Here is a 26,981-nt window from a genome sequence, read left to right as displayed (position 1 = left end):
TCACCCACTTTAAGATATATTTAATTTAAACACATAAAATAGAATAAAGCAGGCTTGCGTGGTGCACACAAACGCTTGCTCTATAGAGTTGAGATGAATGGGATAGTGGGAGAGTAATTGTATCCCTGGTGGCTCTCCAGAAGATAGCACTGAGACTCAAATGAAAGCACTGACCTGGTTAGCTCTCTGTTAGCAGAAAGGGGTGCTGGCCCCCCAACACCCATCCTATCGCACCCACACACATCATTCACAAAGATTAACTTGTTGACTGACTATAAGCAATACATATTTTATTTGGCAGCCTTATGCAGCCTGACTGACCAGATAATGTTGTAGAATTGTGACACAACTATTGTTTCAAATAGCGAAATTGTGATAATAGGCGTGGTCCCTGTATGGCAAAAGCCTGCATGGTTGGGCAATTAAATCTATTGGCCGGACTGCCTCATTTGGGCCAAGCAGTCAATGCAAATGTTTTTCTACAATTCATAGTTAAAGAGTTATACAAGAAAACGTTGCTTTTGAAATGAACACTTGATGGCCTCATTTGCATCAAAAATGAATTAGTTCTTCTTTAATTAACCGGCCTAACTAATTTAATTGAAAGTTGTTGAATCATTTCAGGACCTCCTTCTGTCTAGCAGTAAGAGAAACAATTAAAACAGACCTAATACATTTGCTTTATGGCAGCGATAAAACCTCGTAGATGTATAGTCATTGAGTAACCGTAAAAGACAGCGAAGAATAAAGTGATTTGATCAATCAATGTGTGTCGGGTTATCACAGAGATGACGTAATGTGTATACTAATGGATTATTCCTCCAGAGGGATGTTGCTGTAGGATCTCAACAAATGACCGCTTACTTCTATTGTCAGGTGAGCTCTCGGTCTCCCCGCTCCTCTCTTTGCAGATGGTACAGTCCACATGCAGTTCGGAGTTGTTGCTGAGGAGGTTCCACTGTTCAGCACATAGGCTACCGTTAAATTGGCATGCAGCCTACGCTTGGATCCTGTAGCAGGAGACTGCACTGCTTTTGAAAATGTTACCGTCTTATTACCGGAGTTTCCTTGGACAGAGGGGCAGGGTTGCGCTGTTTTACCTTTTGTGCAGTATTACAGGTGAGTAAGGAATCTTGTATAGCAGTTTTGTTTGTTCCACTAACGTTACCCAGAAGTTCCATGCAAGAGCCGCGCATCATGCAGGAATCTCAGCAAACGACCCGGCTAAACTATCAACCTCCGCGTGCTTTAAGCGTGTGTCATTTGCAAGTTGAGCAAGTTGAGTAGGTGTAATTAAATAACCAAATTAAACTTGGTTGCAAGTTCACTGAAACGTTTCGAAGTGGGTAGCTAGCCAGCGCCACCAGTGATGGTGCGACCCGAGGCTGCCATAGAAACAGTCCATGGAAACCGTCGAGGAGCACTGATATTCAGTTATCAGTGCTCCCTTATACTGTCACAGAGCATACACTTAGGTCATTGCAGATTCACTGGCATCCATATTAGCTCACGAAGCCTTTGCTACTGAAGTACTCTTGTTATGTGTCACGACAGCTGAATATTACAAAAATGTTTAGGAACTTGCATTTGAGTCAACAGAAGACAACACCAAATGCCAGCAGCCCTCAGGTCGGGCTGCGGGTCAGCCGCCATGTGCCCACTGTGGAGCCTAGCTCAGTATGGTTTAATCAAAGGGTGGGCAATTTGACTAACTCCACCATGAAGCACGCCAACTTTGTGCCCAGTGCTTTGGTGCTGCTGTAAAAAAAAAACTCATATTATATGCAGCTCAAACTGTTTAGCTCCAACTCTATCTCATAAATATCATTATAACTTCTCAATAGTTGTCACTCATTGTGTTAACTAGAAGCTAGTCTGGCTGAATGTGGCATTGCCTGTGAGTTTTATTGCCCACAGCAAGTGTTGTGCAAAGAATAGGCTAAATATCCCCTGAACAAAATCCCTTGTTTGAGAAAATGATATTCATAAACTTTGCTGTTCTCAGAGACAATCCATACTTGCACTTGCAGACAATTTTAAACAAGACCAGAAGTTACACTTTCTCATTCCACATGTCCTTGCTTTAACTGAAAGTAGTTTAATTACTCTTAATATGTTAACACTCACTTATTCTAACTAACAATTGTCCAACTCAGTTGGCTTTATTATAAAAATAACCCTGAAACATGTAATATATTGGATAGCAAAATGGGCTTCATACTTTCAGACTTTATCACACCAGAGCAGCATTGTACCTCAATGTCTCATCAGTAGCTCTATCCATTGCATAGAAAAGAAGTGGTTGTATTTCAAAAGCCAGGATACTGAAGTACCCACAGCACTATACCACAGCTTCAGGTTGTAGTGGCCACTTTCTGCCACTGGACAATTGCACAATAAAGAAATTACTTGGATAATTTAACAGATTTTTGAAGTTTGCTAAGTTCTGCTTTTTTTTGCTGCTTCCACTAATGCTAATATAATACAAACTATCTTAATCCATAGATAGCCCTACTGGACAGAACTTTGGCCAAGAGGAGAAGCTAGGAGCTACAATGCTACGACTGAACCCACCAACGCATGTGTTACTATTTGGTTCAGTACCTTGATGTAGGATACAATCGGAGGGAGCTTTTACATTATTAATGCACTGCATCCTCAGGATATTAACGTTCATTCCTAAACCAATGGTTTTCTTTCTTCAGAGAGTTAATGTTTAGGAGCATAGATATGTGCGCTTTTGTCTAGCTTTCCTTTAAGTCTGAATCCAATTTCAAAAAGGGGTTTGACCTTGTGCCTTTTTTGAATGCACAATAAATGCATTCACTCACATTTAATTATGTTTAGACTTCAAAGGAGACAAACACACTTTTCTAAACATTTAATGATTAATCGTATTTTGCATCAGATTTAATTTGTATAAACTTGCATGCCTTTAAAACATAACCAATTAGCTAGCACAGGATGAAACACTGAGTTTATTCTCCAGATAGATACTCTCAGCACTGATCACATTACACAGCTATTCAATTTGATGGTAATGTACAACAAACAACCATATTCAATTAACCTGTTAACTAGTATTTGGATTTATTTTCCATGTATGAAAGTTGTAGACCTTAAGTTTAAACCAAACATCTTACATTTCCATGTAGAAGAGAAAGCTATAGTGTTCTTAGAATTTAGCGTTGCTACCCTTGGCAGCTAGATAGTTATGCGTGTTGCATCACCCATGTGCACATCTGTGCAGCTTAATCAAACCAGTTAGAAAATGTGTATCTGCACGAAGGATGGCTCAAATGCAGAGAAACCGTTTCGTTACTAGTACCTGTACAATGTAATGACAATAAAAGTGGACTTGAAGGCGCAGATCATTCAACCCTTCCCTGTCCTGCTCTGCACTTCCACCTTCCACCTCACCATTTAAGTTCTGAGTTCCACTTTTAACAAGACACGCTGCCCTCTGGCAAGACACACAAATTAATACACTTGCTTCCTCATAAGTGGTGCATGTGAAGGTAATATTGACTAAAGTGAGAACGAGTAGCAGAGTGTCCCCAGGGAGCAATGTGTCCTTGATGCCAGGATATCTATAATCTGTTTTCTACTGAGTGTGGGTGTCGGTGTGGGTGTGTGTCACATTGTGTTGCTTTAGCAAACTAAACTCAAAGTGTCTACAGAAGCTGCTCTCTTTTAGGTTCGAAGGATGGCAAGTATTTTCTTTTTTTGTCCCTGAAAGAACAAGAAGAAATAAAACATTCCTATAGCTTTGTAAAGAAAAGCTGCGTATAAGATCAGATAGACTTTGCCCTTTACTCTCATCACATTTTTATTCTGAGTTGGAGAAAACGAGGGCACGTTATGTAAGGTTGTCGTCATGTCACCAATAAAAATTTCATACAGACGCTATACCTCCTTCCATTACATATTCAGTGCAGGGAAAATGCTGCTCTCTCGACTCGTTGCTGTTATTGCCATCTCGCCTTATCATGACAAATACATAAGTCGTAAAATCGGTTTACTACCTGAGGCAGAGGCTCAGTTATGTTACAGTAGCTGCTGTCTGGGTTATGGCATTTAATACATACTATAAAAACACTTTGTAGAGGAAAGGAAAATACTATGCAGTATGCTTTAATTCATATAGTGACAATCTTTTGCTGTGTGTCTGTTTCAACTTGTGTTGTTCATTATCTTTGTTTCCTCATTAATGTGTTTTACGAGCGCCTGTTAAGTACCTTGTCATCGACCAGTATGTGCGTTAATGTACCAGCATATTCAAATCTGATTTACTCCATCACCTGACTTCATTATTTGTATGGAGGATACTCCGTATGGGGGGGGCACTAGCAAATGTACACTCTGTACAGTTTCACTCCTCTTTGGGGGGAGTTGTAAACTGAGTGTGAGGCAGCATGTGAGATATGGGAATATTCTTTAGAAAGGAAAGCCTCCATATCTTTGGGAATTAAAACAATTGATTTATGATTTAACGTAGACTCAAATGGGTCCCTAAGGTGTAGTCTTAGTTTGGTTTTAGACTTGCTTCAGATGACGGTCAGCACTGCTCCACAAGCAACTTAACAACAATAATCAACCCCCAGGAATATATCATTTCAAACGATTACTAACTTATGTGAGTTAACCCATTGAAGACATGTGATGCTTTTTCTAACGGAATCAGAAATTGCACGTTTTTTTTAACCCAAATAGTTTCTTAACCCACATTCTTCACTCTGATTATATCTGCTGCATGATTATTAATGTAGGATGCCAGAGCTAATCAAGAAGTCTTTACATCAATCTTCTATGTTAAAAAAGTAATTCCTCCTGCATTAAAGACTAACTGTATTGAATTCACCGGTAGAAATGAACGTATTAAATCGTTAAGTGAGCTCGAATAGTTTTTCCTGCTTTTTTTTTTTTTTGTCTGCCTAACAATACCAAGGCTTATATGTACATTTAACAGTTTTTTGATTGCTTCCTTTTGTGTTTCCAATATTGAGATGTTGTACAACATTCCCAGCTCTTTTTGAGTGCAGAAATCCGCTACCAAGTGTATTTGCTTTAGCAGTCTGAGCCAAACCAAGAAGAGTCTTTTAAACACAGAATACCCTCTTCATGTTTCCGCTCTGACACTGTGAAACACAGCAGGGATTTCAGGACTTTGTTTCCCACTTTATTTTACTAACTCAGATTGCTGAACTCTTATATTAGTCTGTGTTAAAGTATGGAATGCATTTTTGCACAGAATGAGGACTGTGGATTTTGCCCCATCACTAGAAAGCAGACGTGCATGTGTTGGTTATTCGATTTGAAAAAAACCTGCAACGCCCTAAATAGCACAAAAAAATATGAAAAGTGCTTCTACAGCTGTACATCTCCCTTCTACTGCCCTGTCTTTGTATGAGCAATATGATGACGTAGTATACCTACGCTGCACAAAAAGTGCTATCTAGATTTGATATTCACTATTGATCATTCGGCTTATATTGTACAGCCCCTAACATATACTGTATGGCGTGTGTCGATCATTTGCAACAATATCATTTACTATATGTATTCCCCAATTTGATAAATGACTTTTAATTGGTTAAGCTGTCACATTGTTGTATAAGTCTAGTGTTTTCACAATTTCAAACTTTATTGTAATGTCAAAGAAGAAGTCAAAAATAGACTTGTGCATCATACTTTAGGGAAATGGAAATCTACAGTACTAATATTTGAGGACATGGACTTTTGAGAGGGAGATTGGCTGGAGACGGAGCTGTTTTTGGCAAAACAACAATAGAATATTTGCAGTCAGTTGCCAAGCAGCGCAGAAGGTTTTGATTTATGATGATGTCTTCCTGCTGGTAGCTTGGCGCAATTAGTGAGCTTTGGCAGTTTAGCAGTGCTATATTGTCTTTTCTAAATCAGTAATGTAATTCCTCTGTGGTTTTGTTTACTGGAATCCTGGTGATACATTTCCTCTCACTTGTGTTTCATACGTGACTTTGCTCTCGGCTCTCCTCACTCGCAGCCCTCTTTTTCTTCTCTCAGCGATGATGTCATTGTCGTGTTTGCATATCTCTTCCCATTTTTTCTGGCGGGATCAGTGTGTTCTCTCTTTATTTCCCTTTGACGTTCTTCAGCACGACGAAAAGCTCTCTGCTTTTCAGACATGCCACACTTCTGTCAGGTGCAGGTGACAGAGTTGGGGTAGTTATATTTGGACAAAGGACATACAGACAGGCTGCTTTCAATTCCTGAATTCAGGTCAGGAGAAGGAGAGCTAAAGAGACGAAACAAATTCTCAGTCAGCTGTGTGTTATTTGACGAAAAACCCAACGCCTGCTGTGGCGGTATCAAGCTTTGATTCCAGACTGATGGCAATAGATGAACTTGTTTTAAAGACTGACGTAAGAGGTAACACTGAAAATACTCTTCCCTGACTGGGGCTGTCGTGGTATTCTGGATTGGTTCTTGATTTTCACTCTGATAATCCTTTGACATTTTTAAAAGAAAAGGTAACGTCTTCCATGAAGTAGATTAAAGCAATTTCATTCTTGTCAACCAGAAAAGTTAAATTGTCTGTCATATAAGGAATGTTTTGCATATTCATATATTTAAATGTGTTCAGCTCTACTCCATAACCCAAATATTTGCAATTTATAATAATTGAATATAAAATAGTGGGGAAAAAGGTTAGTTGATCAACAGAAAAAGGCGGCGACAATTTCCATAACTTATTGTTTAAATCATTTTTGATCAGAAATTACTGGTGCAATGAGTGAGCTGAATATTTAAGTTGTTTTGGTTTGTTTTTTTGATGAAGTTTTCCCATTTTTACTTGATTTATGTTTCATTTCTGAATTTTTAAAGGATGGGATCTCAATAAGTATGATTTGAAATAATAAAAAAATGACACTTCTAGTTGAGTTAGAAAGAATATGCTTAAGAAAACAGTAGTGATGCACTTTAAAGAAGCTTTAACAATTAAAGGTGTAGTGTACGATAAGTGCTTTCAACTTCCTGTTTGCAAATAAACATGATTGTTTCCTGTGTCTCTGGCAGGTTTGTGGGGCAGTCAGGTGATGGTGCCTAAGAGGGTGAACGCTGTGCTGGGGAAGAATGTGACGTTGGAGTGCAAGGTGGAGGCGGGCACCAACCTTACTCTGACTCAGAGTTCCTGGGAGCGTCATCTGCCTTCAGGCTCCATCACGGTAGCTGTCTACAACCCACAGTACGGCATCTCCATCCCTCCGGAGTACATCCATCGCTTGTTCTTCCGCTCACCCTCCTCTCATGATGCCACTATCGTTGTGGGAAACGTGGGCTTCTCTGACGTGGGGAAGTACACCTGTAAGGTCGCCACGTTTCCTCTGGGATACACTCAAGCCTCTACCACTGTCAATGTACTTGGTAAGTGTGTATATCTCCACATATGTGTTTTTCTTCTATTCAAAGTACTGTAATGAATGTCAGGAACATCTGAAACAATAAGTTAATTCATTGATTAGATATATATAGAACATTTATGCTGGTTCCATTAGTGTTTAAGCAGTTTATTGGACATAACAATCAATATCTGATGAGAATATTTTGCGAAATGTTAATGTTTTATAGACCAAATGATTAATTGAGAAAATAGTTGCCTGATTTTTGCCATTGAAATGAATTGTAGCAGCTTCAAGTTTGGATGTCAACGCAATTACATTTGAGAGGCCTTGTAATTCTGTGAGAAAATTATCAAGCGCTGGCTTGAAAGTTGTTAATGAAAAAAAAAAAAAGTCACTAAATAGTTGAAATCCCCTGTGACGGTTTGAAATCTTAAACATTTTTTTTTTATAATTTACAATACGCTGCTTGAATTTACTTTTGTTTACACTGTTACGGTTAGCAGATAAATTGTGCGTGAAATTGGTCTTAAAAGTGTTTCTGCAACATTTAAAAAAAAAAAATCTACAAACACAATGTGTGTACTCTCTCAAACACTTTTTACAGAACAGATCACAAGGGTGGCTAGAGCTGCTATTAGTAGGTTGTAGTGGAATGACACTTGAAGAGAATGCAGTCAAAGAAATGTAATGTACTGTACTGGTACACCTTTTTTAAACTAACCTCTGAAGGCTCTTTTTCCTCCTTTTCACAGTGGAGCCCAAAGTCTACGTGTCTGCAGGTTCAACTGCCCTGATCGATGGTGGCAATGATACTCTTGTGGCGACCTGTATCGCTGAGCGGGCCCGGCCCCCCGCTGAGGTTTCCTGGGAGTCCAACCTGTTTGGCCAGTCAGAAGTTCAGCTGTTTGATGAAACTAACGGCACGACCAGCACACAAGTGAGCTACCTCTGGCAGCCCACGCGTCACATCCAGGGCCAAACTCTCACCTGTGTGGTCCGCCACCCGGCTCTCGAGAGTGACTTCAGGATCCCCTACCAGCTCAATGTGCAGTGTGGGTGCCTTACCAGTTACTTTTTAGCTGTATATAAACGGCTCAAACACGGCCTTATAGTAAATATGTTGATGGGTATTGATTGAGTCTGTCCTGCTGTAAAGTAACGTCTACACGGTTCCGCCGCGTTGAAGCTTGCCGGTTGGCGTGTCTCGCGCACGACCAACAACCAATCACATTAATCTCCCGCCCCGACACACAAGCACACGGTTTGATTGGCTAGCGCTTGTACTGGCATATGATTTGATTGGCTAGCGCTTCCGTCGACGCTTGACGTCTCAACTTTCGAAGCGAGCAACGGAGGCAAAGCGACGCGACGGAACCACAATGCAGTTCGGCAAAGCTTGACGTCACCCCATTCAAAGTGAATGGGAAGCGTCTCCGTTGAAGCACGCGACGGAACCGTGTGGACGTACCGTAAGACTTTCATCAGGTATCCTTAATGCTGGAATACACTTGCGTAACATAATGAGTAGATTAAAGGGTGTTTACACTTGTCTGTCAATGTACCTTCCTTAAAACAGTTGAACACTGTATTTAACAGAAAGTACAGACAGACGATCTTAAAAGTAAAGGGACTTTATTTCCAACAGCGGTCAGATGATGATGCTCGGCCTTGTCATTGTTGACGTTTGATTTATTTGAAGCACTTCACAACAATTCACTTTGGAAAACAGCTGAATTGACAGAAGAAATCAAGGACACTCCATGCAGGCTTCTAACATGTATTGTGCTTTCTCGTGTTAAGAAAGGCTGTCCTTGGCGGTTTCCTGGATTTTATCTGTTTCAAAATCTGAATTTCTTTATGTCTCTCAGTACATGTCCGTGTGTGCCCTTAAACTGTCAAAAGTGAAAACGTTTTCTGTCAGTAAGCCCACATAGATGTTAGCGCGCATGTCAGTGCTTTGTGGGGCACAAGTGGGTCTCCACGTAGCAACTGTAAATAGACTAGTGAAAGGGGTAAAATTACCTCCTTTAAAATCTTTTGTTAGACGGATGCATCTAGCTTTGGTCTTTCTTGCTCTTTTATGACAGATGGCGTCCACAAAGGCTTTTATACTTATTCAAGTTATGGCTCAGCAGCGACAAAACAAAGAATACCAAACCGTTTGATTGTTTGTCAAAAAAGGAAATTTTAACTGTCCTGAGAAGTGGTTCGGAAATAGTGTTTTTGATTTGGCTTGAAATTGTAAAAACCAACAGGAGTCATAGCAGTTTTGCATCTCTTACACTGCACTATGTTTTTGAATGTATACATTATGAAACTCCTTGTATGTGTGGAGGACACCAGCTCATGTCTGGAGACCCGGGGCCGTATTCACAAAGCATTTTATCTTACCGCTAGGAGTGCTCCTAACTCGCGCTAAAACATTTTACGTAGGAGTTTTTTCTTAAAAGTTATTCACAAAGCCGCTGAGACCTACTCATACTAAGGATAAATCACTAAGAGTGAACTAAGAGTGACGCGCCGTTGCTATGGATTACGTCGATTCTCGTGCATGAGTTTAGAAGCGGTCAGTACGGTGATTGGTTGTTCAGAGCAGGCGGTCTCGGTGAAACTCATCCGCAACATCCCACAAACGAGCCCACTAAATCACCGAAAAACAGGGAAATAGCCTAGGCTAGAAATGTATTCCTATCAAATAGTTATGGACAGTGCAGTTAGCAGAATACACGCATGATGACAAGTTTGGGCAGACCACGATAATGACGTTGTATATGCACGTTAAAGAGAGAGAGCAAACAATAAAAATACGTAAATTGCATTAAATCAAGGAGGCAATTAAAAGCACCCTGCAAACTATTATCCAATGAGCATATTTCCAGCACTTAAACACTTTCAATAACAGCCCATACCGCCGTTCAAGTCCTCCTATCATGATGAATGAAAACAATCTGCGTGTTGATGGAATGTACTTCTTTCTATTGACGAACACGTCCTCATCTTTTGATGGCGCAATTATTTTATGTGCGTCCCGTCAATAGCACCGACCACACCGGGCATACCTGCAATTGCCATGTAGTTGGCTTTGATCCTGTGTAGTTGTTGATTGTCCAAAGGAAACCGGATAAACTGTTGGATGATATGTGGTCTAGAGAGCGCGTTGATGGTTTGGTTTATGGCACGGCTGACTGATGGTTGCGATATTCCTAAATTGTCGGCATTGCAAAGTTGCATTTTCCCTGTTGCTAAATATCGTAGTGTTGCCAAACATTTTATTTCCGGACTAATCGCGTTATTCCTGTTAGTCGGGGAGGTTATTGCATCCCGCACTAATTCCACAACAAGTTTGATACCCTCACGATTTAGCCTATATCTCTTGATCAATTCAGTCTTCCATTGTCTGCAAAACATTTCGTCTCGCAGCCATTTTCAGATTCTTTGTGAATAGGTCTTACTGAGTTAGGAGTCCTCTCGAGGACTGTTAAGCTCTCCTAAACTTAGGTGCTACTTTTAGGCCCAAAATACTTTGTGAATTGCTCTTAGTGATTAAAATTAGGAGTCCTAAATTTAAGACTGACACGCCCATTATTTTTAGGAGTTTCTCCTAAATTCGCCAGTTAGGAGCTACTTTTAGCCCTAAGATCCTTTGTGAATACGGCCCCTGGACTGATATATAATGCTCCCAAAGAAAACTGAGAAACGGTCATTTTGCATGTGTTTGCTCTAGTGTAAAGCACAGAGTCTCTACCAGAACTATTAATACCAAACAGCAGAAACATTTCCAATACAAGAAAACAAAAGGGCTGCTCAGTCTGTGCAGTGATAACAGTTCTCTCAGGTTGTTTGTTAGCTTTCTGGACAGTTTGCTTTGATATTTCAATGATTTGTTTTTTTCCCGCTCGCCCTGTAGATGCTCCGGATATCTCCGTTGTGGGCTATGATGGAGACTGGTACGTAGGTCGGGAAAATGCACAAATGACGTGCAAAGCCAACGCAAACCCACCTGCTAATCAATTCAGATGGATCAGGTGTGTGTGTGTGTGTGTGTGTATACATATGTTTCTAGCCAAAATGATTTGCATAAGTAACTTTGATTGTTAGCTTACAATCCCCCCCAAACACTGACTTGTAGCTCAGTAAATTGTAGTAGTTTGAAGAATTCTGCAGGTTAAATCAAAGACTAGAGATTAACATTTAGTTGCTTTTCAATATTTTACTAATATATTTTACTAATCTAAAAGTTTCAGCTCGTCATTTAACTTGTATAGCAAATAAGGTGTGCATGATAACCCAACAGTATATTTGTCAACGGTGTGACTTTGATTGTCTAAATGTTTGCGTCTCTTGTGCACTATAGACTGGACAGCGAAATGCCAGCAGGGATGGAAATAATGAACAGCACTTTGCTCTTCCTGCGTCCCCTCCAGCGCAATGACTCGGGAGTTTACAGGTGCGAGGTTGCCAATGACATCAACCTCCGCAGTCGGGATGTGCGCCTTCTCATACAAGGTGAGCGCCGTATACACACCGGAACACAGCTGACTCCTATTGCCTCAGCTTCCCTTAGAAAGCACTATGCATGCACGCAAGTCATAGAGGGTATCACTGCCCTGACATCGTCCTTGAAGCTGAAATGTGACACTGGATCTCCAGTTTGGTACATACTGACAGTCCAAGCATTCACCCATGGTAAAGTGGGTTGGCACTGATAATATTGACCTTTTTATATTCAGTATTCATTGCATGCTGATTAGCCTTGATTAACATTAGGTCTCCAGATGTTCAAAAGGGGGGTTACTGTGCCAAACAGCTGCAAATATTTAAGTCCTTTAGTCCTCAGTGCATTGCTTCTGCTCGGTCCTCTTGGCTTGGTGTCTAAGTTTGTCTTTTTGTTTTGTATGAGGAGCATGTTCCTCCGGTTGCACTAAATCTGTTTTGCCTGTGGAAGCTCTCCCTGAATGAAGTTGTGATTATGATGTGATTTTCTTTCACATCTCTCTCGCTTCTTTTCTGTGTTTCTTTTATTTCTGCATGTGTCATGCGGTAAGAGGGAAAAGCCTGCAGCCCTACTGTGCGATGATGTCCCAGATTCATAAAACATTAACTAGATCTTTTCAACTCTTATTTATTATTTATCATCCATATTTCATTTTCCTTTGAGAGGACCTGTACGGGCGTGCGCAAGCTTACACATGTTGGTGTTCCCTTCTTTGTATGTGTTGCTGCGTGTGTGCTCACATGTGTCAGTTCACTGCCTCTGCATGGAGTTTTACGATTCATATACTTAGAGACTACAAACCTTAAGGGTTCAAGTCATCTCTCAGATCAGACTCTGTTCCGTACATCTGGCCTGGCACTGAGTTTAAAGTGGCAGAGCAATTTTGCAGCACCATGAAAGCTTTTAGACTTTCCGTTACTTCACTTCCAACTGATTATGGCTTTTGGCTTTTTCCTTTTTTGTGGGCTTCACCCTATTCCAGCACATTTTAAGCTCTAATGATGGCATGGTGAAATAGCAGCATTGCATCATTATACTTGCAAAATAAGGATCTAAATGCATATCCTCATGCAATTTTAAGCATTTGGTACACAAAATGATTTGGTTATGCACTTTTAAAACTGATGAAACAGACAGTCAGCATAAAGAGGAACATGCCATTTGGTCTTTCTCTCTAAAGTCCCAAGGTTTATAAATTGCAATAAGTTGCACTTTGCTCTCTTCATATAATCAATAATACTATGATTTAACAGAAACAGTAGGAAATAGTTTACCCTGTTTTATTCAACCCGTTAATAATTGTTTGATGCAATTGTATGTTGTGCTCAGCCTGAATAATGTTTCAATGAATCATCTTTCCTATGAGTCAACAAAAATGAAAACTGCTATATCCAATTTTATATATTTTGCTCTACAAAGTTGTCAAACGCAAACCAAAATGTCAGTCGTATAACTTTTAACTCATCTGCGTATACTGGTCATGGTCACAAGTTTGAGAAACTCTTGTTTCAATCACCAACAATTATTAATGTCATTTAAGTCTGGGTTGGTTACTCTGACACTTGCTAACATCATGGAGTTAAAGACTTCTCTGCCAGCAAAGCAAGAAATTATTTACTCATCTGTAACTAAGCTGCGCTCCACAAGTGTTACAGTAAAAACATAGAATTTCAATTGAAACATTTAAAGGATTATTTGTTTTGTGTCTTCCATGTTTCCTGCTGTAGTTACACCATAGACTGTATATATAAAGAGTACACCCACATCCATTCACTGAAGGATTGTATGTTTCTTGGCTACAATATACATTGTTCAGTAGTCTTCAATTTCTTCAGTAGCCTTTGGTTTGCCCTTAGCCTCAACATTTCCAAAGTGAATACAAGCTGACAATGGTGCTTAAAGGGGACATATCATAAAAAAAAATAAAAAAAATAGTTGGCTGCCTTGGTTACACTACCTATTCATTAGTGGTCGAAAGTTACCGGTATATTCAGACAGACAGTATGAGAAATGTAAAGAGTTTTTTTACATTAAAACGTATAAACATGTTCTATTAGCAAAACGTACAATACAAGACTAAGCCTGATAATAAGCATAATATGTCCCCTTTACATTTTTGAAACTGTACTAAGATAAGATAAAGGTAAGATGAGAATGTTCTTTTTTTTTATGTTTACCAATTATAAAGGGACAGAAGACTGAAGAGTTGGCAAAGCAAACGCTGCTGTGATCTCCATAGTTTACCAGTGGTAGTTGATGTTTTGTAAACCTATCCCTACTTAGTGAAATGCTGATGTAGTTGGCATTGACATTCTCTGCTTCTCTGTCTGTTCATACTCCCCTCTCACCCTCCTCCCCTCCATTAGATCCTCCCACCATGCCTTCCACCATTACTGCTCCTGTCCTTACTGGCTCTGCCTCCTCCACCTTAGTCGATGATCAGGGACATGTTCTCCTCAGCTCACCCACACTCGAAGCTCTGCCTGAGAGTAATCTGGGCTCCATAGTGGGCGGGGCTGTGGGCGGGGCCTTGTTCCTGCTCCTGCTGCTGTGTCTGGTCGGTGTGTGTTACCTTCAGAAACAGCAAACCTTTCACGGGAACTACTACACCAAGCAGTACCTGGGCCCCAACGACCTGCAGAAGGCCCCCACGCAGCACGAGCTCCACCCCCCCAAAGCCGGCAGCAGTTCCCACCGCCAGGACCACGACCGAGAGGAGTGGGGCGACCGCCAGCTCAAACAAGAGCGCGACCGCCGTCACCAAGGCAACAGAGAGGAGTATCCCTCTAACGGCTACACACGGGCGATGAGGGAGAGCGGCCACCAGGACCAGCAGCAGAATCAGCACCGTGAACCCACTCAGTTCTCGAGTCCACAGCAGGCCAGAGATGCCAGACACCCTCGTTCCCCTAAACCTCGGGGAAACGGCTCCCCCTACCTGTCGGACGACTGCTACGACAGCGGGCCGGAGGGGGACTATGTCTCTCACACAGACGGCTCCGTCATCTCGCGCAGGGAGTGGTACGTTTGACAAGCCGCCTGCAAGAGCAGAGATACGGCAGAAATCAGAAGGTTTCATTCATCTCATTATGAAGAAACAAGTTTTTTTCTCTTCTGTACGCGCACGCACACTTCTACTAACCTCGATTCTGTAGTTTCCTTTGATTTTTTTGAGCGTCCTGGTCGACACTTGAGACATTTAGTATCTGTACTTGACGTGGACGGACTGTGGACTGCACGGCCAGTTTGACAGTCAACATCTATATGCCAACAGAAGTCAGCATGTCTCTAGTCTATGTGTGTACAGACTAACTAAAGATCATGATGTATGTGCTGTCTCTGCCTTACTACATGGACTGCCAATTTATTTAGCATAACTAATGACTTTCAGTTAAGCCGAAGCCTTTGGGGCTAACAGATCACATATGTTTGTCGTATAAGAACCTTTTTTTGTTTGTTTCTACAAAATCAGCCTCCTCAGGCTGTGTAACACTTGCTCATTTATATTTGTATGTGTTGGTATTGTTTGCTCGGATTTGTTTAAAAGACATGTGACCTCTGATTATAATTAGCTGGAAGTAAATCCATCAAATTCGGAGGGTCGCACGTCCTTTGTCCAAACCCAGTAGGACACAGTAGAGGCAAAGGTTTGTTAAAAAAAAACAAAAAACGATTTATTACACTGAGAAATCTCCATGACTAAAGACCTCTCGACACTGATTCATGAAACGTATTGCACTGCCTTTTGCAAAACTTTATACTAGACGACCACATCGTTTGTTTTCTAGAAAAAAGATGTCTTAATGTAACTTACTGTTGTTGGAAAATTGTTAGCTTAAGGAATTGACCAGTGATGTCATGTTAATGTCCTTTGAAAGTGATGGCCCAGAGTGGGAACCTTAAGAGCATTTCTACTGTACGTCCTCGGCTCATCTTAAATCCCCAGGAGGGATGCTTACATGGAGGGAGGGCAAGCAAGGATGTCTGCATGAATGAGGCACAGTCCGACAGATCAACAGACTGGCTTTATCAAACAGTCAAGCCTTGATATCTTCAAGTTTAGATAAGCTGGGATAATATAATTTAACATTTGTGGGATTTATTGTTTTATTTGTTGTGAGTTGTCCTCTTTATTTAGCAACAAAACACATTCTCCAATTGGCGGTTAAGTGTTTGAGCATTTGCACTCTGGCACCGACCCAGGCCTCCTGGAAATACAAGAATGCTATCAGCAGGGGCATTGTTGAAGCAGGCTACAGTATGGCAGCCACCGTACGCTGGCCTCCCAGTCACAAAGTATTTTGTTACACAAAGAAGTGATTCAAGAGCGCAGCTAGTACACCCGACCTCTGCTACTAATTTCACTATACTCTGAGTAATCTGTAGAAAAACACACAACGGTGTTACAATCACAATCTGAAGCATTAATAGGCTTATTGTGTGCAACTGCACTAATCACGCTCATCAGTTTTTTGTTTTTGAATTCAGCATTTATTATCACTATCAGTATTAGAATATGTAGAGGAATCAGGTCTTCTGTCATGGTTGAGCTGGCAGTGTGGCCCATCAAAGCCACAGCGCTCCCCAAATGGGACAGACTACATTCTGTTGCACTAAACATGGAATCGTTCATTCATAGTTATATAGAGTATCTATCCAATAAAACACCCTGTGCTTATTTATTTTCTAAAAAAAATAATAATTCATATCTGGATTTGCATTTCCGCATTAATTTATAAACCAGCCACATTTAATGCTTATCATGACAATAATGTGGCAGGACCAAGTACTGTGATTGAGCTGAGGAGAAAGTGTTTCATTGGGCTATAGAGCCCTAGTAGTTCAGGTGTCAAACTTAGATTAAAGCTTTAGATATAAAGATACATTTCAGTTTGTGTATGTGATCAAATACACACATCTTTTGGCACATGCACCTATTGAGGAGAGAGCATGGAGGAGGTCCAACAATCTCCTTCATGTACACTAGTGTTTGTGAATACATGCCAACTTTAGTAGTATGGTCACCTTTACAATATTTGCTGCCAGATGCCAAATATTTGTTGTATGTATAAATATGATGACAGACTCACATAAGTATTGCTGACTAGCTTACAACTGATTTAGTAGCTTATATAAAATATTAATGTATCACTGTTGTATACAGGGTCTTGTAGCCTGATAGAAGTTAAAAGATGCTTTAGGCCACTTTAATATTACAGTAACAGTCGTCAACATGGGGAATTTGTTATATTGTTATGAAACCTCACTAATTATTTTTCAGGGTGTACATTTTGTGCAGAGAATATGCTGCGATTCTGATAGCGAGAGATTTGATAATAGAGAAGATGACACCAGTACAAATGTTTCTCAACTGTATCAAATGCTGAGCAGTACACCATTTATTTTCATAGACAGAAGCTTCCCTTTTAATTAATTGCCTTAAGTTTCAGTTGACTCCTATATTGCATTAACATAATTCCTCACTTACAGTCTCTGTTGCCTAAAACCTTTTTGGATAATCTACCCTTTCTGTGTTAGGAGTAGTTCCAATAAAAAACAGTTTACAGTGTGGATTGCCGAAGAAAAAAACCTTGTTTCTGTAAACATGTTGTTGCTGTAAAGTGTCTTTAATGCAATAACTCAACGTCCACAAAAAAAGAAATCCATCCACTTTTTATTGATGTCAAACTCTGAGAGACTCTGAAAGCCTGGGTAAATCCAAAACGATCTGCTTTCATCTTTGTGTCTCTTGTAATTCGGGTGACCCTGACTCTTTAATGGTCCGAAAGGAAATGTACATTTGACAATTGAACTAGAAGTAAGGGTTGGGAGGTTATACGTGCTGCTGATTCCTGTTCCTTCTGCTCACTTTCACATCGAAGCGGGGAATAACAGGAAGCACAGCCGCCTAACCCCGGCCTGGGTTTGCTTCTATGCACTAAGACGGAAATCCCACTAATCGATATATTATTTTTGCTTGGCTCGTCAGTTTGCAGCCCCGCACCTGGTTTAATGAAGTTTGTTTGTACTGTGACATTTTGTATTGAGATAAGTCATCAATATCTTTACCTTGAGAAATGTCCTTCACTTTGGGTTGAGAAATGCAACTAGTGCCTTAGATACATAGAAGAAGAAATGTTTTCTTTTCATTGTTTGGATGTAAGAACCTGTTTTATTGCTCTGTGAGATTCATTTGTTGCCTTTTTTGTTTTTTGCGTACAGTGTGTTTGGACTCCATAGTGCCATATTACATTTTCCACCAACGGTTATTGACAGAATTTATCTGAAAAACCTAGAGGCATTAAAACACACACATAAAGACAATGCTTGAATTTAAATGTCAAATAGTAAAAGCAGGTATCTGTCAGGGGTTTTGGTTTCTGTAGAGTTGTTTAACAGGGTGAAGAATTAACTTACATTGTCAATGAAAAGCACTTTGTGGTCATGTTTGTTTTTTGTATATACAGAAGAATGAATTTAAAGAAATGTAAAGTTTCTGGAAGGGGGGTGGGGGAAATATTTATGTCGGTGACAACAGTGGAGCATTATTTAGTCAAATAATTTTGACATACTTTAGTTCAATAAAGCACCTTAGCACCTGTGAGTGATTTTCTCTGGAGGATTTTTGAGCTTGCCTTTACACACACTGCTCAGTCTCAGCCTCTTTGTGCTTCTATAAATGACATCATCTCTAGCTCCCTAATGCTGCAACTCCCCCCCCCCTCCTTCCAACCCAGTGCGACCATGTGGGACGCTGCACATGATGTAATTCAGAGTCCTCATTACTCCTTAGTATCCCAGTATGCTGTAATAACATTTAGCTGTTCCTCTCCGCTGGTATTTCTTCAGTGAGGGGAGACCCCGCACCTTTTTTTTCAGGATAGAAAGGCCCTCCACTCCAGCTTTGTAAAATACCCCCCCCCCCCCCCCCCCCCCCCCCCCCCCCACCCCTTGCCTGTTCCTGTTGTCTACCAGCTGGTAAAATTAAACGCTGAGTGTTTGTCTGGCCCAAAGTCCCCTCTCACCAGCCCATTGACTGTCCCCATGGCAACCAGCTCATCTGGAGCTGCTGGAGGCTGTCTTCCTACCTGGCCACCAAAAGCCGGGGGGGTGGGTGTGTAGTGCTGAGAGTTTAACTGTTCTGCTGTGAAGGCAGAGCTGAAATAGGGTAAATTAGCCTCTGGAACTGAAAATGGCCCATTACGCCCTGCTGCACCACACAGAGGACACATCACACTGACTTGACCTTGACACTGGTGGGCTCCAGGTCCTCGAGACCACCATTCCCCTCTCAAGATTCTTTTTTTTTTTTATCTTCGGCTGACCTCTCTGCCTTTTACCGATCTCATCATGGTCCCAGCAGTTGTTGTCATCCTGACCTTGAAACAGGGCATGCTCAGTCTGAGAAGACATGCAGGAGCAGCTCGGTAGTAGCAACGATGTATTTGTTTGAGACACTGGGTTTTGATGATCAGTGGGTTTGCGTTGCGCCTACCACACAACAGTTTCCAGGGATACTTTTCACAACACACAAAGGAGTGAGCGAACGTCTCAGGCGGCGCAGAGGGATGCTGCGCTGACGCCTGTGAGAGAGGGAGACTTTGATATTAACTCCCAGGCAGAGGTGGGAGCACATCGTCAGCATCACAGAGCTGAACATATTGAGATAGATGTCAGAGAGACAAGATGACAGACCACCATACCGCTCTAACCTCCCCCCACCACCCTTCTGCTATTCTACCAGCATCTGCTCCCGGCGGGGTCTTTTGTCTGGCCAATAGAATGACCCTTGACCCTGCTGTTAAGATGTTCGGATGTGATGGTGGGGGTTGTCTTATCATCAAACGCTCCCACACATCTCTTCAGGCCACCAAGGTGTGCTGTGTTTAATTCATGATGAGCCCGTCTGCTTCGCTGACCTGGCTGAGTACTTTTTGTGGCTTCACTTAGTGTGTGTGTGTGTGAGGGAGTAGGAGAGACAGAAAGAGCCTTGTACTGACTTGAGACAAATCCTAGTATGAGGACATTTGATCTACTACTAATCCAAACCCCCTCCAGAATAAATATTTAACCAATGAACTAATAGGAGAACAACATCTAAGCAGTTTTGTATATTTCTTCCTGTATAATTAAACCCCTGATGTGCTCCATGCGTTGTAGGTTTAAAACACTTTTATCCCTTGTCACATTATTAATTTCTGCGAGGAACGTCTGTCACCAGGCATTAAAGCATGCAGTTTGATGAACTTCATTTTTAAAGGCCTTTTGATCAACTCAAGAGGCTCTTGTCATAGTTCAGCAGCCATCAAAGGTAATCGAACGGTTGTTAACTGTTAAAGGACAGCATGAAGGGAGACGACAGTAACAGGGGGAGGGGGAAAAGGAGCAAGAAGTCTCTGAGGGGAGAGCTCAGAAGTCCCAGCTTGTTCAATCTGCATCAGAATTGAACTGTTATTTAGGATTCTCATCTCAGCACAGTTATTGATTTTTTTCCCCCCCTTACATTAGCTTAATCAACTGGTTTCGCCCACCAGTGTCACCTTTTGTCCTCCAGTTCCTTCAGTGTCCCACAATCACAGTTTTACACATTACTGCTGAATGGCCAAAACTCGCTGCTCTCTGAGTTTAATGCATCTTAATCACAATTAATCCTAATCCTCTCAGTGGACAACATGGAGCGTATGCAAGCATATGGTCAAACAAAGCTAATTCTGCAGACTTTACAACTCGAGACACGCAAAAGACATGAAGAAGGACAATGTAAGGACATGTGTAGATGGATGGAGGTAAGGGGAATCACTATTGAGTAAGAGCTTAAGGGTGCAGGATCTCCAATTGAACTAAATTCAGCTGCAGACGCCCTATCCCTACTATGCATATTAATTATAGCTGAATATTATCTACTTAGACTTGCTTGTAACTTATTTAAAATAATAACTTATTAGTTTGATAAACATTTGAAATGTTTTAAATGTACATTTAACAAGAAGCTAGCAAGCAGTTAGCTTAGCAACCACGTTTATAGTTCAAGTATTCTGAGGCTTTCATGGTTCCTTTTCTTTTAGCATCCGTGAGCCCCCTCCTTTCCTCTTCAAAACGAGGAGGAGGACAGTCCTTGAGGAACAGTAGACACATGATGACAGTCCCCAGAACAAACTGTGCTCCAGTTAACAAAACTCTCACACGTTGCAGGTTTAAAATGTTTTGTTGCATTTTAAATGTCAAGCCTCAGAAACACACACACAACGCAGCTTTAAAGACTGAAAACACTCTTGGCTTGCCCTGTAGGCGATGTGTCAATCTGAAACCAGAAGCTTTTACTCTCCTGGCCTGCAGCAGGTTGATACAGCATGCCCTGTCCGTCATCCGCAGGATTGAAACTGATGTTGCTGTCACTCTCGTTGCCTCTGGGGGACAAAGGTTGCACAGAGGGTCTGCAAAATGTTTATACTAGCAGAGCATGTTTCTATAAACAGAGTGCTATAGGGATGATGCTTTCTTTGTAGAAAAACCCGGACGTTAGCATAGCCAAAAAGACAACTTTTTTTCTTTTCTCTTTTGGCTTATTGCAGAAAATGCGTAGCAAAGCGCACGTTTTTAGACCTACGCGTTTTGTTCAGCAAGAAGATCTGCATGCTATTGCCAGACTATAATCACACTAAAGCAATGACCAGAAGTAAAAAGCTAATGCCAGGCTATAAACAAAGTACACAACAGTTGCAGGAATTCAATGTCACAAGTGTCGGTCAAGTCTAGATAGTAACCCAGAGTAACCTTCAGTTTTCAAAAATGTGCAAACAACTTTCACGACACTTGCCACCTGATGACTTCCTCTAACTAACCATTCCAGGTCAATGCCTCTCCTTAACTATAAAAAAAACAGTTTGAAAATAATGGATGACCCTTTTGAGATTAATAGAAGCTTTCAAAGTTATCGCGTATTTTATGTTGTTGATTGTCTTATCCATTGACCTCATTTCAGGCATCTAACCAAAAACCCATTAAAAAAAATGGACTCCATTGACTTTGAGAATAGACACCTAGAAGTGCAAAAATGCCTATTTATTATTAAAAAAACAGAGCTACACTTTATTTCCAGTGTTTGTCTCTGTCCCTTGTACATGTTCACATCCCTGTGTTAGTGTTGTACTGAAAGTGTCTCTACTCTACCTCAGACCAGTCCCAGGCAGAGAGGTCAAACTCCATCGTGGTTGCTGGAGCCGTGATGGGCGCAGTCCTGGCTCTCTTCCTCATCGCTGTCTTCCTCATCGTGATCCTCACTTCTCGCAAGGCCCCGCCGCCCGTTTTTGCTGACAAAGTGTAAGTCTGACGAATAATTCATGGTGCAGAACATGGTCGTCTGGTTAATTAATGACATGATACCTTGTGAGGGGGACTGAAGCCCATCAAAGGGTTCAGAGCGGCTCCTTCACTCTGTGGAGAGCAGGGAGCTGGAGGACAAGGTGGAGCGTTGCCACATAATTGCTGTCTTGGCAGAAAGCCCTTGTCCTATTTTGTTCAGTCTGGACCTATAGTGCACCCGCACTCATGTTAATGTTAGAGCCAGGAAGAATAACTTCGATGTTGAATTATTTACAGAAGGAGCTGGGCCACAGTCTGCCAGAGTCCTCTGACTGACATTAAATGCTGTCAGCGTGCATTCCTTATTTGTCTGTCTCCAGAGTCCATGTTTTGTAAAATTAGATCAACTCTTTACTTTCTGTGTCTTTATACTGTTGATAAGCCTCCTTCCTGTTACATGCAAATCACTCTTATAAACCTATGGACCATATCTGCAAGGTCGCAGGTTGATCCCCTCATCCATCCCTGTTAGTGTGTCATTGAGTAGGCTCACTAAGGGGAAACACAGTCACACACATCGAGCAAGTCTCAAGGAAGAAGGCTGAATAATTACTACACAGGTTATCTCTGTAGCATTTAATTCAGGGGGCTAAATGCTCCCAAACTACAGATTTCAAGTCAACTGCAAATAAGCCGATGATGATGAATGCAGAAGTGAGTGAGACTGATTGGATAATAGTTGCATCTTGTAATGGGGAAGTACAAAGAGGGAAAAATGTTCACACATGGATTATTATTGTTTTATCTAAAAGGATTTTGGATTAACTGTTGTATTCTCCTCCTGCAATCTTATATTTTCTCTAATTGTCCCCAATTAAAGTACTAAGAAAGTTTTTTTTTTTTCAATACTCCATGCATATTGTTCTTTTGCGACCTAATTTAAGTGACAGCGCATACCTCTGACTGAGTTTCAACCTGACTGATTATGTGTCAGTGATAATAGGCCACCTTCACACTCTGCTGACTGGCAGAAAACACCCTGATCTGAGGGGGAAATACGTTGTGCGCGGGCAGCACACTGACACAACAGGATGGCGTGTTGGTCTGTGGTCAATGACACGACAAACTTAGCATCTTAAGTGTGACCGTGGTTGGAAGTCCCAGTGGGATGCCCGAGGGGGGGGTGTGTACAGGCCTCGTCCCCCTCCTTCATCACACACAGACGTGAGTGCAGGACAGCATGTCACTGATCTGGACTCTCTACTATCCCAGGCATGAAAGGGAAGGGCTGCATCAAGTGATATACAGTGTGAGAGAATCAATGCCTGTCATGACATCATGTTATGAATGGCCAAGGTCACTTTCTAGGTCATATTTTAGTAGTGGAGGGGGATTTCTCTAAATGCGAAAAACGAGTCTTATTTAAGCGTCTTAATTAAGGAACACGCACCGTGAGGGATTTCAGTGCAGATGTCAGAAGTCTTCCAATTTAATAGTGGAAGTCCATAATACTCATAGCCATGTTTCTTTATTTGATTTTTCTTGCTGTTTTTCCCTTTTTTGTGCTGTTTTTTAAAATATTTTATTCAGTCAGAGTCAGAGTACTCCTGGTTACATAAAGGTTACATAAAATGTAATAGTTCATAATTAATGTTTGTATTCTACCATTAGTATCACTGAATACCATATCTTAAAGGAGCACTTCAGTGTTTTAGCATTATACTTCCATAAATAAAGTGAACTTGGAAAATACTTATTTTCAAAATAATGGTCCAAAGGAAGAAGCCGACGCTGAAATACACTGACTTGTTTTTAGAGCGGGTCAGGCTTTAAAGACCCTTCCTCGAGTTTAATAAATAAGCTTTCTGTTATGTATTTGTAACTTCAAATCCCAACCCGAGATGCCGATAACATCATCAGGATGATTATTCTCAGAAGTTAGAAAGCGGCATTTGAGTAACAAGGTGTTCTTTTTAGCAGCCGCTCACAAACCTTTTTTCAGAAATATAATTTTCACCCAGCACAAACTAATAATGTTCTTTCAATGTTTCTCCTTGTTCTTTTAGGTTTCTGTCTGTTCTCAAAAAATTAAATGTCTCCTTATTGCAATTTATTTTTCTCCGCTTTAAAGGATTGACCTTCCTCCGACACACAAGCCGCCCCCTCCCTACTCTGAGAGAGCGCCGGCCATCCCCCTGGGGGTCCACGCATCACAAGTGGCCTGGCTCTGTCAGGTAAAGCCCCGCTCCCCTTCATAAGGGCTTTATCATCACGTTGGTGCATCTGAATCATCACATACTTATCATTACACCACCAATATGAACTCTTGGTGAGATGACTGCTGAGTCACAACAGGAAGTAATAACAACCTGAGCCATTCCATTATCTGTTTATCAAGCAGAAGGCCTAATGGCTGTACTCATTTAATATGTAGCATGGTTTAATTTTTAATTTGTGTGCTCAGCTCACCTCCAGTTATCATAAGCATGCACTTATTTTAGTCTCACCCACAACTTTTCCTGTTTCTTTCAGGACAATCACAAGAGTATATAAAACTATTTTGTCTCAAGAAAGAGCAGTCACGCTATGTTTGATTATTTTTTTAACCAGCAGAGTCGCAGGGCAGAGCGCAGGCACGAGCTGAGTGACAGGCAGCCCTCTCCACCCGCAACAAGGCCGGGACCACCGGCAGTTCAAAGCCCCACCCAGCGGCTGTCCCGCCTGCAGTGGGTGTGTCATCAGAGTGGGACAGACCGGGTCTACATCAACCACCGAGAAAACTATGTGTGACTGTCATACAGAGAGTCCAGGTTTCACCCTGAATCACTGAGCCGTCAATCCAGAGGAGGAAACAGCTGGCTGCCTCACACACACTTTCATTACCTTTTATTTCACATCGTTAAATGTTATTTGTCCTAAAGGATGGTTCAACGTTTTGGGAAATTAGTTTATTAGCTTTCTTGTTGAAGCTATAGCCAGGTGACAGTTATCTTTGCTTATTTTATGATTTAAAATTACCTGGCACTCTCCGGTGATAAAAAAAAAATCTGTCTACCTTTAACGGAGATCAAAAGGGACTCACCTTTTCAGTGCTTCTCCACATTAATTTGGTATGTGGAGAACCCACTACACTACTATCAGTATTTTATTGGCTTCCAATATCATAATATTTTCATTAGAATACACCACTCGCCATTTGAGTGTTTCAACCAATGGTGTGACAGCTACCTTTGACAAGGTGCACCACATTTTTCTCACAAGCCAATCAGAACACTCTTGGGTTTTTCGAGTGGGGCACCTAAAGAGACAGGCACTTGAACAGAGTGTTTTAGAAACAGGGTGGATACAGGTATATTCAGGAAAATTATGATTTTCTTAACATTTGATCATTTAAATATGTTACGGTAGACACTCAAAATAAATATAGATATGTGACCTTTTTAGCAAACAAGATTTAATGTGATGATTTTAGAGGTTTGGTATGAGTATTTTGTTTTTCACCTTCAGACAGAGACACACGAGTTGTTTCCAACTGCTTCTAGTCATTCTGCTATGCTAAGCTAACCCCTTTCTAGCTTAAGCTTCATATGTACAGTACATTACAGACGCAGGAGTGGTATCGATCTATTCAAAGTGAGTAAGTGCACTTCTTAAATGTTGAACTACTTATTGAATTATTTGTTCTTATTTCAGATTTCCTTAGGACTATTTAGTGTTCGATATCATTGAGGAAACAAGTTATGCTTTAGAAATCACAGCAAAAACTCAGAGTATTTGGCCCTCAATCAGCTTGTGCTCTAATACTGTACAAGTGTAGAAAGAAAACAGCTGATTTTTAGTTATCCAACAAAATTTGAATACTGTTTTTTATTTTATTTTATCAGAGAGGCTACCACAGTGCATACATCTGAGAGTCTACTCTCAGGCATATCACTAGACCGAACCCCGCAAGATCCAAACAGCTTAGGTCCACTGAGACCAAATGTACTAACTGCAACACAGACCATGAAGGGATTAAATTAGGTATTTCTATCCCAGCTCTGTGATGTGCTGCTGTAATGTTATGACTCAATACTTTTTGGCAACTGTACAGTAGATTTGTAAATGAGTAAATGTAGCCTCTGTGTCAATGTTATTATGTAGAGTCATAACCTCTTACTAATCAGGGAAACAGTATGAGACGTTTCTGACGTCAGTCCTTTTTATATATACATACTGTAGAAAATATGTAAACTATTATTTTTGTGGCGAGGAGCTGACGACATACTTCATATACTGTTTAATATGTTTGACTTTTACCTGAATGATTGAAGTGCCATAATGATATTTTAGGGGTGTTCCCTCTAAGTTTAGTATGCTGTAGTTTTTTACATTTCTTTATTTTTTACAATATCATCATGAGCCGCTTTCTTGTTTGATTTAAGTATTACAATTAACAAATAAATGCATAACATTTGCACCAGTCAGTGACATGATCTGTTCTTACTTTGTATAATCAGACTGCACTTCAAGACGTTGATGCAAAAGACTTCTGAAACAGTGAGGGGTGGATGCTCTGAATCACTTTATGTAGAAACAAGGGAAAAAGTCCTTGAAGATTTTAAAATGACGTGTGGATGATTTTTGAGGTAAATTTATCTCAAGGTCACAGTCACATTGTGATTCTCACGATAGAGAGAGAAAAGAGCTGTTTCTAATACCAGGAAACATGTTGTGTAGATCATGTTTGTATGGAGCCCACATTGCAGTGATGGTATACATGTTTGTCAGGATCCATTTATATCTGGGCATCAGTGACAGTC

The 26,981-nt window shown here is 40.9% G+C and overlaps 1 protein-coding gene across 3 annotated transcripts; it reads left to right on the top strand.

Moving 5' to 3' along the window:
* The first annotated feature begins 915 nt into the window (after positions 1-915).
* nectin3b (nectin cell adhesion molecule 3b) lies at positions 916-26,641 on the top strand. 3 transcript variants are annotated; one of them, XM_079648766.1, is made up of 8 exons: positions 916-1,119; positions 7,057-7,404; positions 8,135-8,434; positions 11,290-11,407; positions 11,737-11,888; positions 22,053-22,197; positions 24,311-24,413; positions 24,793-26,641. In XM_079648766.1, exons 1-8 carry the CDS (start codon positions 1,041-1,043, stop codon positions 24,967-24,969), a joined length of 1,422 nt encoding a protein of 473 aa, XP_079504892.1. In that variant the 5' UTR covers positions 916-1,040; the 3' UTR covers positions 24,970-26,641. The 3 variants fall into 3 exon arrangements, with proteins under 3 accessions (XP_079504892.1, XP_079504891.1, XP_079504890.1); XM_079648765.1 differs by having other exon boundaries at positions 24,790-26,641; XM_079648764.1 differs by lacking the exons at positions 22,053-22,197; positions 24,311-24,413; positions 24,793-26,641 and adding an exon at positions 14,244-18,481 and having other exon boundaries at positions 920-1,119.
* Positions 26,642-26,981: the final 340 nt, after the last annotated feature.

Source organism: Notothenia rossii (assembly GCF_949606895.1).
Source record: "Notothenia rossii genome assembly, chromosome: 9".
In the NCBI taxonomy this organism is placed as follows: domain Eukaryota; kingdom Metazoa; phylum Chordata; class Actinopteri; order Perciformes; family Nototheniidae; genus Notothenia; species Notothenia rossii.
Note: the sequence above shows the minus strand (reverse complement) of the source record. Positions and strands in the feature narration are given on the sequence as shown.

What these genes read in the sequence shown, in the direction of transcription:
- nectin3b (XM_079648764.1), top strand. Translation starts at nt 1,041, where the DNA reads ATGTTACCGTCTTATTACCGGAGTTTCCTTGGACAGAGGGGCAGGGTT. An exon ending in CCTTTTGTGCAGTATTACAG is followed by an intron (nt 1,120 to 7,056) that starts GTGAGTAAGGAA and finishes TGTCTCTGGCAG; the next exon opens with GTTTGTGGGGCAGTCAGGTG. An exon ending in TACCACTGTCAATGTACTTG is followed by an intron (nt 7,405 to 8,134) that starts GTAAGTGTGTAT and finishes TCCTTTTCACAG; the next exon opens with TGGAGCCCAAAGTCTACGTG.